The sequence below is a fragment of the Artemia franciscana genome, chromosome 19 (genome assembly GCF_032884065.1).
Source record: "Artemia franciscana chromosome 19, ASM3288406v1, whole genome shotgun sequence".
Taxonomy (NCBI): Eukaryota; Metazoa; Arthropoda; class Branchiopoda; order Anostraca; family Artemiidae; genus Artemia; species Artemia franciscana.
In genome coordinates, this window is record NC_088881.1 from 30515339 (window position 1) to 30533914 (window position 18576).

At 35.5% G+C, this 18576-nt stretch overlaps 1 protein-coding gene across 2 annotated transcripts in view; it reads left to right on the forward strand.

Annotated features, from left to right (window-relative positions):
- The window catches only part of LOC136039545 (uncharacterized), a 55906-nt gene that overhangs the window by 26564 nt on the left and 10766 nt on the right, over positions 1–18576 (forward strand). For both annotated transcript variants that reach the window (XM_065723370.1, XM_065723371.1), the window contains exon 2: positions 2807–5857. In XM_065723370.1, the coding sequence (XP_065579442.1) occupies positions 3028–5857 (2830 nt within the window). In that variant the 5' untranslated portion in view covers positions 2807–3027. The remainder of the gene's footprint in view (positions 1–2806; positions 5858–18576) is intronic.

Here is an 18576-nt window from a genome sequence, read left to right on the forward strand (position 1 = left end):
AATTCTAGTCGCAGTAGTAGTATTGTTATTACTGGTAATAGTAATAATAGTAATAGTGGTAGTACTAGTAGCAGCAGTAGTATTAATATATTACCTTTGGTCAGTAGAACATCCCTCTCATCAAGTCCTGGAAGTTTTAACTTAATGCTATTAGTCATTGCTATGATATTGCTGATATGATAACCTGTATATTCGTATACTTCTTGAAATTTTTATCTGAATGCTCTTAGCCATTACAATGAGTTGCAAAAGAAGTAGTAGTTGAAGTAGCAGTAGTAGTAGTAGCAATATATTTAGAATGGATAGCAGTATTAACAGTAGTGTGCACATATTGCTTTTTTATCAGATGATCTTCCACTTTAAGCATTCCCTGAAAGTTCCAACTTAATACCCACACCAATTCTGGAAATATGGTCTTTTGACATTGTGTATGCACATAAAATGTTATGATTTAGTTCAATACCCCCCCCCCCCCAACATTCTATGAAAGGCTCACCTGGATGCCCTTTATCTTCTTGGATAGAAAGTTGCATATATACATACTCAATAACATGTACTATATGTAAACAATGAACAAAATACCTAACCTACAGCCTTTGCCCTGAGGACTCAGGGGGGGGGGGATATCCCCAAAGACATAGTCACTGGACCTTTCAACAATGCTGAACAAAATAGCTCTCTTAAAGTTGTCATTGCATATGTTTTGGGGAATGATAAGCTTGGGGGGACTTATTTCCCTACATTCACTTTTGAATCTTAAAAAGGGCACAAAACTTCCGACTTCTAATAAAATGAGCCCTATCTGATCCAAAGTTTATGTGACCACCCGTTCCACAAAAGTCTTATATGCCCTGGGGCATGACATACAACCCTTTCCCTTGGGCGATTATGTCAACCCCAAAATCATCCATTTTTGTTATTTGCACTATTGGTTCCAAATCATCTATCTCACAATTTCGATGAAATGCCTTCGAGGAAAAGAGAATATCAGGGAGAGGGGATAGATGTCCCCCATTACGTTTCACTCTTGAAAGAGAACTAGAACTATACATTCCCAATCAAATGATCCTTCTCTAACGGTCACATGACAGCCTCTTCTACAAAAATCTTATTTCCCCTGGGACATAACTTACAACCTTAACCCTCCGTACTCTGGGGGGTCGTGTCAACCCCAAAGGCCTTGGTATGTGATCTTTATACTATTTTTGAACAAATGGCTATCTCTAATTTCCATCAGAAGCATTCAGGAAAATAAGATGTGGAGGGTTAGCTGCCCTCTGATCACTTTGACTCTTAAAAAGGCTGCTAGAACTTCTGATTATCAATCCAATGAGCTTTCCTGAGGGCTATGGGGGTTGTCATCCTCAAAAAATAATTTCCGGACCTTTCAACTATGCTGAACAAATGGCTACCTCAAAATTTTGATTGGATTTGTTTAGGGAAACGATGGTCATGGCAGGGTCTGGTTACCCTCCAATCACTTTTGATTATTCAAGGGCACTAGCCTTTCAATTTTCAATTGAATGAGTCCTATTTGAAGTTTATACAAGAGCCCTGGTTTCAAAAAATATATTTTGTGGCCACATTGCTCTGTACTTGGGCAGTGCTATTGCGCTGCCTATGAAACAGGAAATGGTTCCACTTGTTTCTCTTCACGATTCATTGTGGCAACAAGGAGAAACTTTACTCTATGAAAAAAATCTTAAAGAAAATGAAAAATCTCACAAAATCCTGGTTTTCGTGTATAAATAGACCTATGATGGAGCTGGGGGGGGGGGCTAAATAATATTTTCTTTTTGGTGTCTTTGGTAGGCTATTATGTTTATTTTTTTCATAAATCATTATCGATAATATTTCTCCTAGGGACTGGGCCTCCAGAGGGGGACTAAAAAATATTTTCATTTTGGTGTCTTTGGTAGGCTACTTTAATATTTATTATGTTTGTTTTTTCATAAATCATTATCGATAATATTTTTCCTAGGGACTGGGCCTCCAGAGGGAGACTAAATAATATTTTCATTTTGGTGTCTTTGGTAGGCTACTTTAATATTTATTATGTTTATGTTTTCATAAATCATTATTGATAATATTTTTCCTAGGGACTGGGCCTCCAGAGGGTCGTCTCTTCTGTGCCGTGGGTTCTCTAGGGCCCTTATCAGTGCCACTAGTGCTTGCTGAATATGAAAGAGACGAAATATGAAAAGTTATTTGAAGCTTATCACTATAATTACCATCTTCTTGAGAATTTGGAAGATTAGTGTATTATAATAAGAAAAACCATTCTTCTGGTTTTATTCTATTGAGCAAACCAAAATGACCATATAATCATTCAGTTAAAGCTTTGCTTTATAAGACCAAGTTACTTTTTGAATAGATTAGTGACATAGGCTAATGTAAATCTGATCCTTAAGACGGGGAGGGGGGGAAGATGATTCTGAGGAAAGAAAACACCAAATGAAAGTTTGCATTTTGTTTGATAGGATTACAACATCACAACCCAAAGTTATAAAAAACTGGGTAGAATTTCATTAGATAGAAACTGAATAAGCACAGGAAGATGCTACCATTGTAATGTGTGGATCTAAGATAAGGAAATGATAAATGGGGATATCATAGGATCTTTTTTTTTCTATTTTTCTGGTTTTTTTTTCATGTATATTCTCCTATTTTTATACAATTGATCTGCTCTTTCTGTCTTTTTTACGCACCCTCCCCCTCAACACAAAATTTAGCTGAAGTATGAATATTCTTGACTGTTGCTTTATCTCTCCCTGTGTTATTTTTGAGCTCTGTCTTTTCTTTTCAGGTATTGGTGAATGAATCCTCTGCAGACTTCTGCTGAAAAGGGTCTTGAGAAATGCTTGTATTTCTTTCCATCTAGAAAGAGGCTACCTGCTTCAGCTTTGAAGCCTTAGCTGTTGATTTTATTCAGATAAATTTCAAGAAGGCTTTCAGAAAGCCTTGGAAAAGGCTTTTGTCAAGCTACAAGTTTTAGTTGCATAAATTTGTCCGTCAAGGTTTCCCAAAATGAATAAAATCTCAAAGAATAGGTCTCGAGGAAGCCAGAGTAGGGCAGCAAAGACTTTGGCAAAAAAGAAGTTTGAAAAATGCAAAAAGATAGAGAAGAGTCATGAGTCACCCATATCAAAAGGTCTTAAAGATAAAGGAGTTTCCAGTGCTACGGCTTGTCTAAATGTATATCAGGGAAAGAAGGAAGAACTAAGAATTTGCCTAGATACATTATTTGTAAATAATTTTCCTAGACAAGAAGAAGATTATATGATGTTTTCTTCTGATGATGAAACACTATTGGATACTTGCATTTCAGCTGAAGATTCCTTTACGGACAAAATTGAATATGAAAGTCCTATTAGAAAATCAAATATTTTGAAAATATCTACTGATTATCATGAAAAAAGTGGAACAGGAAAATATGTGGATATTGCAAAAGCAAAACTCAACCAAAATAAGAGTGATACTCTTGCACCAAAATCACCAGAAAATGCGAAATGTGGTGACACACCTGACATCTCTTCTATTTTAGATAATGCTGAAAGTCCAATTAAAGGGTCAAATCATGTCAAAGTGTTAGCTGACAGTCAAAAAACAAAGAGGAGAGGAAGACACTTAAAAGATATTGTAAAGACAAATGTTAGCCACACTAAGAATTTGAATGTTCAGCAACAACTGATGAAAAATTCCAAGTTTTCTGGTACACCCAGTTATAGTCTTGCACCAGAAAATGCAAAATATGATGATACACCTAATTTCTCTTCCATTTTGGATGCTGTTGGAGAATCAGATCGTTTCAAAGTATTAGCTGATAGTCCTAGGAAAAAGGGGACAGGAAGACGTGCTCTAAAAGATATTGTAAAGACGAATGTCAGCCACACTAAATGTTTTAATGTCCAGCAACAACTGATGAACACTTCCAAATTGGCTGATACACCCAGTCACAGTCTTGCACCAAAAAGTGCAAAATCTGGTGAGTCGCTTAACCCCTTCTCCGTTTTTGATACCGTTAAAGAATCAAATCGTTTAAAAGTGTCTCCTGATAGCTCTAAGATAAAGGGGAGAGGAAGACGTACTCTAAAAGAAGTCGTAAAAATCGATGTTGGCCATACTAAAAGTTTGAGTGTCGAGCAACAACCAATGAAATCTTCAAAACTGTCTGATACACCCTGTGCTTCTTTAACTTCGAATGCTGTTCGAAGACCATTAACAAGACTTAACAACCTAAAAATATCCACTGATAGTCTCAAGATCAAAACGAGAGAAAAATATGCAACAAAATGTAACCAGACAAAAAGCCGAAGTTTCAGAAAAGAATCTACAAAAAGTTCCAAACTTGATATCTCCAGTGTTTCCCCGATTTTAGACATCGTTGAGAATTTAGATAGTTTGAAAACGCCATCTGATACTCACCAACAAAAGGAGATAGGAGGTTCGGCTGCAAAAAGGATTGCAAAAACAAGGACTAGCCAAACCCAAAAGCGTAGCGTTGAGCAAGACTCTAAGAAAGTTGCAAAACCTAGTCATGCGCCCGATCCTTTGTGTGCTTTGGGTGATACCCAGACGTTTGTGAGGGAGACAAGGTCACGTAATCCATATGTGCAAGTTGTATTTTCTTCTTTTGGAATGACACCCTCAAAAGTTATTTCTTATAAAAGGTTGTCTAATTGCATTCCCGTTAGTATTTCTGCAGTTAATACTTCTAAACAGGTTAATTCAAATGCCTCTTGTAGAACTAACAAGGAGGTAAAGATGAAAAAGTCAGTAATGCCTTCACTTCAAACTACGTGTAGAGTTTCTCCTAGAAAAAGACGTAATATTTCCACTAATCCCTCCAAGTCTGAAATCAAAACTGTTAAAAAAAGCACCATTAAAGAAAAATCCGACTTGTTATTAAAATCTTTTTCAAATGAAAGTATAAGTTCGACAAAGAAATTACCTAGCTGCAATAAGGCCACGCCACGCTTCAGTTCTGTAGAGACTAAACAGCAGAAAACAACAAGCAGAAAAACAGCAGAAAAAGAGCAGAAAACAACTTATGATTCAACATCGTCAGTATTATTGCAATCAAATGGACTCTCACCTTTAATGATTTCACATATGTCTAGTGCAAGAGTCTTAGTAAAACCTATTTTGAAGCCTTTTCAAAGTCCATTGGTCTGTACATTATCTCCTTCTTCTTCTTCTTCTGTTAGTGAGCCATCTATTGCTGTTGGTTGTGTTTCAGATAATGATGATTTTGAAGACTTTGGATTTTTGGGATGCACACCCCTTCCTCCAGTTTATTGTGGTAGTGTTAAGTCAAAACCAGAAGAAGAAGTTGATATATCCTGCTGGAATGATGTGTCTCAAAATGTTACATGGCAACCAAAATCTGCTAAAGAGCTGCTGAGAAAGGAAGCAGAGAGGAAAAAAGTTGAAAACGAGCTGATAGTATTTGCAAAGCGAAAGGAACTGAACCAAAAGGTAGAAACAAATAAAGTAAAGAGAATAAAACTAAATAAAGTTAGAAAAACCATTGCAAAGAGTAAAGAATTTAATAGCAAGATTTCTAAAAAGGAAAAGGGTAAAATAGTTAAGCAAAACCCAAAAATTGGTTCAAATTCTGAAAAGGCAACTTCTAAAACTTCAAAAAAAGCTTTAAAACAGGAAAGTACATCTTCAAAAGCTGAGAACCCAAAACCTACTAGAAATAAGAAAACAAATAGAAGCGCTACAACTCAAAAAAAGAACAGGAAAAAGCCTGAACCAGAAATAGGTAAAGAAAATTTGAAAAAGCCAAAGAAGGGGAAAGCAAAACAAGATTATATGAGGTGCCTCTTAGATGTTGTGAAAAATAGAACATGTAAGTATTTCTTTTAATTCTATATTATCTATTTTATTTGCCATTTTTTCTATTATTATGTTGTCTCTAGGTCATGATAGCTGGTAGTAAAGGTGTGGTGACTGTAGTAACAAAAGTGTTCAAAGAGGGGTTTACTTCCTCGTTACACCTCACTCTTTACGCTAAAGTATTTTTAGTAATTTCAGCTATTTATTCTACGACCTTTGTGATTCGGAGGTCATTCTTAAGGAATTGGGACGAAATTTAGTCTTTAGGGTAAAGAGTGAGGTATCGACGAGGGTTAAACCCCCTCATACACGCAAGAAAAACATACGAATATAGAAGTTCGTTACGTAATTTAATTGGTAAGTTACGTATATTTTTCACCAATGAAAACATTTGTAAAAAATTAAAAGTTCTAGTTGCTTTTTTAAGTAATCAAAAAATTGGAGGGCAACTAGGCCTCCTCCCTCGCTCCTTTTTTTCTCAAAATCTTCCGATTCATTGCAATTAATTAATATGCAAATTTCGTTTTAATTATTTATGTTCGGAGAGCCAAGACCAAAACATGCATTAATTCTAAAACGTCCAGAACTTAAATTAAAAAAAAAGTTTTTTTTTAAATGAAAGTAAGGAGCAACATTAAAACTTAAAACGAACAGTAACAAATGACTGAACTGACGTAGAACTGAATACTAAACACTTTATAAAGCTCTTGTGTGTTTCGTTGGAGGGTAAACGTTGGATAACATAGTATGTCACTTGCTTGGTACCTTATAAACGTCTTGTTTCTTCTGTATAAAAATCGCGCTCAGCTGAACTTTAAGGGGATTGACTTTCTTGGACTTGGGTCTAAAAATTCCCTGGCTTTGCATTAATAATTTCATAATGCCAGAGCGTGATGCGCATTGGTAATGTGGTCTGCGTTCCCTGGCCCGCGAAAAAGGAGAGTTTACTTTCTATATGTTTTGAGTTTAGTTAATAACGAGTTCAAATCAAACTCCTCATTTAGGTCAAATCTTTGTATCTACAATCAATACATAACTCCTAGTTTTGTAACGTGATCAGAGTTTTGGAATGACCCTAGCTGAGTGGATGAGGTGCTGCTTTTGCAATTATGTATCCTTTGGAACGAGCCTCAAATCTTATTGTCGTCAATCCTTTTTTTATAGAGGGCAGTATTGTGACTGCAACCTCATCCGCCATGGGCGTGAGGAGCTTGCGGTTAAATAAATTCCGATAAAAATCTGAATTTCAGATGGCAGGTAAGGCGGAAAACGCTGGTCCCGCTGCAGGGGCTGGTAAGCACCAGAATTATGATTACTGTATCGAGGATCCATTATGAGATAAAGTAAACTCATCAATATCAAAAAGTTAGCTTTTGGATATATAGGATAATAAACATTGTTCAGGAATTTAAGAGTAATTTGATAGTCCTTACTTGTGTTTTGTGGCACATAATACCACGCTAATGCCAGACAATATTATATCATGCCAGGTTTGCATTTCAAGCCGGCTTTTGATGCACCAGCAATTCGTCTGTATCGTTATGCAATAGCTTTGTACGCTTCTAAGCCAAAAACCATAACTTACTACGAGCTATTATGGCATACTTAATATTTGCTGCTATAGTGACTACAGCTTACTTACTGTAATAACATACAATAAATACTTTCTTAATTTTTCTAAATAATAAACTCGTCTTCTGTTGAAATCATTTTTTCAAACAGTTCGTGGTAACGAACTGTAGTAAGGAGCGACCCGGCTCAATAGTAACCGATACTCTAAAAAATGGAATTTTGATACCAATAGTTACATCAAAAGAATCGCCTTTTAATGCTGATTTTAAATATATAAGTTTCATCAAGATCAGTTATACCCATTAAAAGCTACGAGCCTGCGAAACTTTGCATCATTTTAGAAAATTGGGGGAAACACCCTCTAAAAGTCATACAATCTTAACGAAAATCACACCATCAGATTTAGCGTATCAGAGAACCTTATTGTAGAAGTTTCAAGCTCCTATGTACAAAAATGTGGAATTTCGCTTTTTTTTTTTGCCAGAACACAGATCACGGATGCATGTTTATTTGTTTGTTTTTTTGTTTGTTTTTTTTTCCCAGGGGTCATCGTATCGACCCAGTGGTCCTAGAATCTTGTGAGAGAGCTCATTCTAACGGAAATTAAAATTTCTACTGCCCCTTTTAAGTGACCAAACAATTGGAGGGCACCTAGGCCCCCTCCCACGCTCATTTTTTCCCAAAAGTCACTGGATCAAAATTCTGAGATTTTATTCACCGTAGTCGAAAAACCTTATAACTATGTCTTTGGGGTTAGGACAAAATTTAAGCTTTAGGGTAAAGACCGAGGTATCGACGAGGGTTGAACCCCCTCATACACGCAACAAAAACATACGAATATAGAAGTTCGTTACGTAATTTAATTCGTAAGTTACGTATATTTTTTACCAGTGAAACGTTTGTAAAAAATTAAAAGTTCTAGTTGCTTTTTTAAGTAATCAAAAAATTGGATGGCAACTAGGCCTCCTCCCTCGCTCCTTTTTTCTCAAAATCTTCCGATTAATTGCAATTAATTAATATGCAAATTTCGTTTTAATTATTTATGTACGGAGAGCCAAGACCAAAACATGTATTAATTCAAAAACGTCCAGAAATTAAATAAAAAACAAGTTTTTTTTTAATGAAAGTAAGGAGCAACATTAAAACTTAAAACGAACAGAAATTACTCCGTATATGAAAGGAGCTTTTCCTCCTCAACGCCCCGCTCTTTACGCTAAAGTTTCTTACTTTTTAAAAATAGAGTCAAGAGCGGGGCATTAAGGAGGGAACAGCCCCTTTTATATACGGAGTAATTTCTGTTCGTTTAAGTTTTAATGTTGCTCCTTACTTTCATGTAAAAAAACTTGTTTTTTTTTATTTAATTTACTAAAGATTGAATATTTCTGTAACCTTTTTATAGATCGTTCATTTGGCCAACATTTGAACGCACTGGTATGTTGGCACCATGCCAACTGGTGCCTTATCCAGGTAACACAAGTAACAAAAGGCAAAACAAATAAAAAATATTTTAAAACCGTGAATTTCTTTTGTAAATGGATATTTCGGCTCTAGAGCTAAGAGCAGTCATCAGCGAATCTTCATCATCGCTTTAGGGAAGTTCAACCAAGACCGACCGAACAAAACCACTAAACAAGGCAATTTATTCCAATAAAACAAATCAAGAGCATATTTTTAATGCAATCCTTGCTTTTTTGGCAACTAACCTAAAAAATATTTTTGATACAAGTTCATTGTCATTAACTATTGCTTTTGCTATATAATGTGATATTTTTTTTTTCATTAAACTTTTGTATAATCTGTTGGGTAAGTATTCTTCTAAATCTCTATTTTAAAAAGTATTATTATTTAACTTAACTTTTGTTTCTATTGTCACTCCGAACATTTTGTTTAATAGGCCACCCAAATTATTACTAATGAGGGCAGTGTTTTCAAAAAGTTATATGTATTACCCTACAGGTACTAATACATATATATATATATATATATATATATATATATATATATATACATATATATGTATACATATATATATACATATATATATGTATGTACCCTACATATATATGTATATATGTAAGGTGTAGTTATATGTAAGGTTTTCAAAATTGCAAGGCTGCTTAGAACCGAATTACAAGAATTTAAAGCCTTTGTAGAATTGCAATTTAAAGCCTTTTTTTACATGTTCCTTATGTTGTTGCAGACGTTTTTCAAAATTTGTGTGGTTCTTCTGTCAAAATAATTACCTTAATCAGACGGTATTCGATACACCACTCTTTGACGAGTAACTAGGGTCTTAGTTTTACCATAAATTCGTAATTTTTATGGCACTTGGTATTTACCATATGACATATAGCGATCGCAAATTCTGTCGGTCTGTCTGTCCCGCTTTTGCTAGTTTAGGCACTTCCAGATAAGCTAGGACGATGAAGTTTGGCAGGCTTATCAGGAACCCGACCAGATTAAATTAGAAATAGTTTTTTCCCCGACTCGACCATCTGGGAGGGGGAGTGGGGGGACGGTTAATTCAGAAAAGTTTTTAATTCAGAAAATTAGGTGTTTTTAACTTACGAACGGGTGATCGGATCTTAATGAAATTTGAAATCAGAGCTCTTATTTTAAACCCTGACCGGATCTGGTGACATGGGGGGGAGTCGGAGAGGGAAACTTAAAATCTTGAAAACGCTTAGAGTGGAGGGATTCGAATGAAACTCGGTGGAAAAAATAAGCACAAGTCCTAGATACGTGATTGACATAACCGGAACGGATCCTCTCTCTTTGGGAGAGTTGGGGGCAGGGTTAATTCTGAGAAATTAGAAAAAATGAGGTTTTTTTAACTTACGAAGGAGTGATTGGATCTTAATGAAATTTCATATTTAAAAGGACCTCGTAACTCAGATCTGTTATTTTAAATTTCGACTGGATCCAGTGTCATTTGGGGGAGGAATCTTGGAAATCGCTTAGAGTAGAGAGATCAGGATGAAACTTGGTGGAAAGAATAAGTATAATTCCAAGATACGTGACTGACATAACCGGACCGGATCTGCTCTCTTTGGGGGAGTTGGGGGGGATTCGAGAAAATTAGAAAAAATGAGTTATTTATAACTTACGAACGGGTGATCAGATCTTAATGAAATTTGATATTTAGAAGGATCTTTTGCTTCAGAGCTCTTATTTTAAATCCCTACCAGATCTGGTGACATTGGGGGAGTTGGAGGGGGAAACCGTAAATCTTGGAAAACGTGAAAATTGAGGTATCTTTATTTTACGAATGGGTGATTGGATCTTAATGAAACTTGATATCTAGAAAGATCAAAGTCAGATCCGGTGATATAGGGGGTTGGAGGGGGGGGGGGCAGAAATCTTGGAAACCTGAAATATTGGAAAACGTCTAGAGTGGAGAGATCTGGATGAAACTTGATGGCGGATCCGCTCTCTTTGGGGAACTTGGGGGAATTTCCAGTGGTTTGGCGAGTTCGGTGCTTCTGGACGTGCTAGGACGATAAAAATTGATAGGTGTGTCAGGGACCTGCACAGATTGACCTGATAACAGTCATTTCCCCGATTCAACCATCTTGGGGGGGGGGTCGAGCGAGAGGAAAAATTGAAGAAATTATGTATTTTTAACTTACGAATTGGTGATCGGATCTTAGTGAAATTTGATATTTAGAAGGACCTCATGTCTCAGAGCGTTTATTTTAAATCTCGAACGTATCCGGTGATATTGGGGGAGTTGGAGGGGAAAACGGGAAATCTTGGAAAACGCTTAGAGTGGAGAGATCGGGATGAAACTTGGTGGGAAGAATAAGCACAAGTCCTAGATACGTGATTGACATAACAGGACTGATTCCGCTCTCTTTGAGGGGGGGGGGCGTGTTAATTCGGAAAAATTAGAAAAATTGAGGTATTTTTAATTTTATTAAGGGTGGCCGGATCTGAATTAAATTTGATATTTAGAAGGAACTCATGTCTCAGAGCTCTTATTTTAAATCCCTATTAGATCTGGTGACATTGACGGAAGTTGCAGGGGGAACCTTAAATCTTGGAAAACTCTTAGAGTGATCGGGATGAAATTTGGTGGGTAAAATAAGCAGATATCGTAGATACGTGATTGACGTAACCGGACTGAATCCGCTCTCTTTGGGGTGGGGGTAGTTGGGGGTCCAGTGATTTGGCGAGTTGGGTGCTTCTGGACGTGCCAGGACGATGAAAATTGGTAGGCGTGTCAGGGACCTGCACAAATTGACTTGATAAAGTCGATTCGACCATCGGGGGGGGGGGGCTGAAGGGAGAGGAAAAATTAGAAAAAATGATTAATTTTAACTTACAAGTGGGTGATTGGATCTTAATGAATTTTGATATTTAGAATGACCTCCTGTCTCAGAGCTCTTATTTTAAATCCCGACCGGTATTAAGCCTCTGATTTTCCTTTTAAATCAATCTCCTTTTAAATCAATCTGAGAGAAAGAGCTCTCAGCTCTGAGCTCTGAGTGTCTCAGAGCTCTTATTTTAACTCTCGACCGGCATTAAGCCTCTGATTTTTCTTTTAAGTCCCTCTATTGGCTCTTAGAATTTTGCTAGAGCTCATTCCATATGAGCTCTCGGCTCTTGGATTTTCCGACCTCGTCACAAGTGCCATATGACCTTTTAGCTCTTGTAACAGGTCATATGACCCTGGCAACAGGTCATGCCAGGCAATACCAGGCGCCATTTGGTATTCACATATAAAAAAGTGCGACATTAAGGCCAAACGACATTGGCCAAAATCTGGCCACATCCCTCCTGGTGTTCACATCTAATTTAAGATGAAATATCTTAAACCGGTATTATGAAGAAAAGACCAAACGACATTGGTCAACATTTGTCCACATCCCTCTAGTGTTCCCATCAATCAAAGGGTTAAACATCCAAAATTGATAATACGAAAATAAGGCCTAACAACATTGGCCGACATTTAGAGCACCCCTTTCTGGTGTTAACATCGAACAAAACATTAAACATCTAAAATTGATTATATGAAAATAAGGCCTCACACCATTGGTCAGAATTTGGAGACATAATTTCTGGTCTTCATGTCTTACAAAAGATCAAACGTCTACACTTGATGGCATGAAAATAAGGTCAGAATTCGGCCACATCTCTTCTGATTCACATCTAAACAAATCAAATATTTAAAATTGATGTTACAAAAAAATGGAAGAGCTGTTATTTTATGGCTTTTCCTTAGGAAAAGAAGACAATTTTTCTTAGGTTCTTTTGCGAAAATGAGATGACATAAATGATGAATGAGCCTTTGGCTGAGTTTCACTTTGTTTTTCACTTTCCTCTCCCCAATGTGGAACTAACTTGACCATGAGTGCCACTAGAGAGGGGCTAGGAGGGAATAGCCCTAAACTTGAGAACAAGAGGCAATATAAAAATTTGCTTAAAAAAAGCAAAGAACAAAAATAAATTATAAAGAAAAGGTTAAACTAAACGTTGGTAGCTATCAGTAGGTGGATAACTGGCTAAATCTCTAGTTAAAAAAAATGTTGTTTGGTTTTGTGTTATTCTTAATACTTTTTTTGTTCCTCTTTTTTGGGCGTCTTGTAAGCGATTATAGTATCAGAACATATCAAACGGTTCGTGGTAACGAACTGTAGTAAGGAGCGACCCGGCTTAATAGTAACCGAAACTCTAAAAAACGGAATTTTTATAACAATAGTTACATCAAAAGAATCGCATTTTGATGCTGATTTTAAATACATAAGTTTGGTTAAGTTTAGACTTACCCATCAAAAGTTACGAGCCTGAGAAAATTTGCCTTCTTTTAGAAAATAGGGGAAACACCCCTTAAAAGTCATTGCATCTTTACGAAAATCACACCATTAGATTCAGCGTATCAGAGAACCCTACAGTAGAAGTTTCAAGCATCTATCTACAAAAATGTGGAATTTCGCACTTTTTGCCACAAGACAGATCACGGATGCGTGTTTATTTGTTTGTTTTTTTGTTGTTGTTTTTTTCCCCAGAGGTGATCATATCGACCCATTGGTCCTAGAATGTCGTGTGAGGGCTCATTCTAACGGAAATGAAAAGTTCTAGTGCCCTTTTTAAGTGACCAAAAAATTGGGGGGCACCTAGGCCCCCTCCCACGCTCATTTTTTCCCAAAGTCACCGGATCAAAATTCTGAGATAGCCATTTTTTTCAGCATAGTCGAAAAAACCTAATAACTATGTCTTTGGGACGACTTACTTCACCAAAGTCCCCGTGGGAGGGGCTGCAAGTTACAAACTTTGACCAGTGTTTACACATAGTAATGGTTATTGGGAATTGTACAGATGCTTTCAGGGGGATTTTTTGGTTGGGGGGAGGGGGTTGTCCGGGGGGATCTTTCCATGGAGGAATTTTGCATGGGGGAAGAAAATTCCACGAAGGGGGTGCAAGATTTTTTAGCATTTTTTTAAAGAACAAAGAAAAAAATATGAAAAAGTTTTTTTCAACTGAAAGTAAGGAGCAGCATTAAAATTTAAATAGAACAGAAATTATTACGCATATGAGCGGTTCACCTCCTCCTAATACCTTGCTCTTTACGCTATAGTAACTATATTAATTTCAACCATTTATTCTACGGTCTCTGTGATTCAGGGGTCATTCTTAAGGAATTAGGACAAAATTTTCGCTTTAGTGTAAAGAGCGAGGTGGTGAACCCCCTCATATACGCAATAAAAACATACAAATATAGACGTTCGTTTCGTAAGCTAATTCGTAAGTTACTTGTATTTTTACTAATAAAAACGTTCGTAAAAAATTTAATGTTCTAGTTGCTTTTTTAAATAACCGAAAAGCTGGAGGGTAACTATGCCTACTCCCCCGCTCTTTTTTCTCAAAATCGTCCGATCAAAACTATGAGAAAGCCATTTAGCCATAAAAATAAATTAATATGCAAATTTCGTTTTAATTATTCATGTGCAGAGAGCCAAAATCAAAACACACCTTAATTTAAAAACGTTCAGAAATTAAATTTAAAAAAAACAAGTTTTTTTAACTGAAAGTAAGGAGCGATATCTAAACTTAAAACGAACAGAAATTACTCCGTATATAAAAGGGGCTGTTCCCTCCTCAACGCCCCGCTCTTTACGCTAAAGTTTTTTACTGTTTTAAAAAGTAGAGTTGAGAGAAAGAGTCAAACTTTAGCGTAAAGAGCGGGGCATTGAGGAGGGAACAGTCCCTTTTATATACGGAGTAATTTCTGTTCGTTTTAAGTTTTAATATTGCTCCTTACTTTCAGTTAAAAAAAACCTGTTTTTTTTTATTTAATTCATATACAAAAGGCAGGAATTAAGCAGGGGTGGATCCAGGATTTTTCTTAGCGGGGGGGGGGGGGCTCATAATAGGCTGCTTCGGTAAACTTGCGAACAAACAAGTACAAGCGATTTAAAGGGAACCTCGACAATTATGCGTTGTAGATAGGTAGTATGGTCGTAAATTTAATCTAAAATCTGGTCTGGGTTAAAGTTCTAATAAATCTATTGGAATTAAAATGATGGAAAATTACTGATACAAAAATAGTAAGTTATAAAAGCCACCCCGCCATAGAAAAATAAAAAGCTGTTCATCATCTGTAAAAAAAAAAAGTGATAATTTCTGCATGATTTTTCGCCTTTGCACTTCTGATCACTATAGCGAGTGAGCTAATCTTTGTATTGTCAAAGAAATTAGTCTTGAACCATGTTTTGGGGTTATTTATTCATTATGACTATTTGTATAGGTCAATCCATTTAGCATGTCGCCTAACCTCATCCCATCGCTTAGTATTGTGATAGTAATGAAGAGTAGGAAATGAGGATTGAGATACAACTTGTATATTCGTAAAAGGTGTATTAAAGATTAAGTACTAGTTCGTTAAGGTTTGCAGCGACAAAATTGAACAAAGAGATAGAAATACATAGAATTCATTTAAAACGAAGGTTTAAACTATAGGTAATAAAGCATTAACTTAAAACCCTAACCATTTTTTTTTAATCGAGTTATAATAAACAAGTGTCAACTTGGACGAAATCTCAAAAATTTACTAATCAAAATTTTCCTTTTCATAAAAACGTAGCGTTTCTTTCCACTTTTAAAAGCTTGATATATTTTTCTTAAATTACAGAAATTACAATTTTAAAAGTAAAAGTCTATTTCTTTATTTCCACTGCTGCCATATCTATTTATTACACATTCGATGTCTACCTCAGTAGTTCGGTGAACGTTTATAATGTCTATTCCTGTAGTTTGGAGCTCTTCGTTAGTATTTTCTCTTTTATTCATCCTAAAACACTCGAATAAAGAAAAAAAATCTCAGGAAAATATAACTCTAAGAAGGAAGGATGCATGTTGGTGTGTGCTTCAAACTAAGCATATGAGTCAAAGTATCCTTAAAAAACAAATAGTTATATGTTGGTTATTTTTGTATTTGATAGGTATAGAGGGTGATTTAAATTCTCAGGGTTTCAAGCTGTGGTAGATTTCTAATTAATTTTGTTTTAATCTTGAGATTTTCAGATATTCAATTCAAACGTTGTATTTATTGCAGAAAAATACAAATTTGAATTTCTTTTAGCATTAGGCATTAAGAAATTCCGCTACAAAGAAATTCTTTCATTGGAAATTATTTTAGCATTTAGCATTAAGTAAGAGAATTGTCCTGTAAAAATTTTGATTTATTAGCAACTATTCGTAGAAACATGATTGGATGGCATGTATCAAAATAAGTATAAACATCCTGATATATATAGTAGTTTATACCATTCTATGGACAAATATATGCAACCTCTGTACAAAGACATAGCTATATTTTGTGAATGTTTAGTATTGAGAAAGTGAGAAATTCTGAAGTAATATTCTTGTTGCATTCCGTTTCAGTGGTTAATACAAGTGGTGTGAATTTCCACTTTTTTTCATCATTTCGTTTGTGAATGTTAAAACAAAATTTGATTCTGCTGATTCAAACTGAGAATTCAGAGAATCATGTATACCGGATTTATAAAAAAATAACACATAACTGCTTGCCTTCTTTTATAAACAATTTTTCAAAAATCTATTTATCTTAAAAGACTAGTCCGACCTTTGAAGGAGTAGTTCGACTCATATACTTCGTTTTAAGTGGACATTTATTTTATAAAAGTTCAGATATTTCTAAAGACTTTGGTCTTTATTTTAATGTTTTAGAATGAACAGAGGAGGCGATATGTCATATAACGCAAAGCTTTAATTAGATAAAAATAGGCAGTAAAGTGGTCACCATTTGCTCGCCGAAATCCAAAACTTAAACTAATAACGTTTTCGCACTTCTAATATTGCACTTCACGTGCTTCTCTTTAGTTATATTTTCTACATAAATTGGTCCCGGAAACTTTAATGAGTTTTACTGTCTCAGAAGTTCTGTTCATGAGCATGATACAAGAAGATGTAATAACTTGGTTGTGGATATTGAAAGTAGTGTGAGATCTGGTTTTACTTTGAAGTATCTTGACCCTTCCGTATAGAATTCGCTTCCAGTGAGCGTTAGAGCGGTTGATCATCTCCGACAGTTTAAACAAGTTAAAGGAGTATTTGGGGGGGGCGTAAGTGGGTATTAGGCCTGGAGGGAGGAGCGGATTGAAGGGGTTGGGGTGGATGGAGTTGTATTTTGATGGTGGTTTTTACCCTGGGGGTGTTTGAGAGAAGGTGATTGTCTTTTTTTTTGTTTTTATTATTATTATTTTAATTAGTCCAGGATGCTTCTATAAATATTTATGTAGTTTTTATCATTATTATTATAATTATTGTTTATTTAGGATGCATTTAGGAATGATTTTATAGTTAATCGCTACGCGTTAGCAAAACTTAAAATTTTCCCTAGCATAGTGAATTATAACTGTTCTGTTTTATATTTCTGTTTATTATGTTAATAAAAGTCAAGTCAAAAAAGTTAAAGTCATACATTTACTTTCTATTGCATAAATCCCCTGAAAAAGAACAATGTTTTTAAAACCACCCTGCTTCGCAAAACAAAAGCAAACCTAAATTTTATGACCGGCAAAACAATTAAAGATATCAATTTCTTCCCCTCTTTGCCAAAGAAAGACTCGAAAAATAATCTTAACAGTAAAAGTAGTTTAAAGATTTTTTTCTCGCCTCGTTGTGACAGAACAATCCTGAAATACCATTTCGATAGCTCAAAGAAGTTAGGATTTAAAATCTCTCCTCTTTGTTGTTACGAAATGAAGATTTTTGCCTCCCAGTTGGCTTTTATGGTAATACGGACAAATTCCATCGTAACATCTAAATTTAATCAAATACTTTTAGGCAGTATGTGTCATCAGTAAAATCTGATACAGACTCCACAAAGTAACTGAAACTTTGTTTCTAATTTGGTTGTAATAAAAACAATCTTAACAATTAAAAACTCATAAATAACTGAACTTTTAAAAACCAATTACAAAAAAACTTTCATCCTACAGCCAACCCAAACAAGCAGCCCCAATCCCAAATCTATCACTATGTATAGGGGGGGGGGCTCTCCCCACCTGGATCCGCCACTGGACTTAACTTGTTGGTATTCAGCCACCCCTCTCTGTGCTTGAGTCTATTTGCAGCCAGGTTATTTTCATTTCATGAAAATATTGCTACCTATTAACATACTTAGGGTTGCACCTAAATGTAATCGCAAATTGTCAATAGCATCACCATTGGAGTATTGCCCACCCCGCCCTCTGTATTTTGAAAACATTTTCTTATTGTGTTCTTGGATTTTACTGAATACTAATAGACTTTTACTGCAAGGGCATTCTGAATGTATTAGGGAAAGACTATATTAATTTCTTTTGGTGCTGTTTTTTCACATTTGAACCCGCATTCTGTTGTTTTTTTCGTTTTATTTTAATTAATTTATTGATTTTCAAGTAGAATTTGCTACTTGGAGATTTGTTTTCATGTTTGAGAAATTAATATGGGCTTTAAAATGTCGAAGTAAATAAATTTACTATCCGTAAATAGCGACGAAGACCACACTGCCTTTCCATACCAAACAAACACAACTTGGGAACAATAGGGAAATTTTTCCAAGACAGTGGAATTCAATTCCACTGTCCTGGTTGAACTTGGTTGAAGTAAGGATGCTACGGCTGTTTTAAAAAGTTTTTAAAAACTTTTTAGTT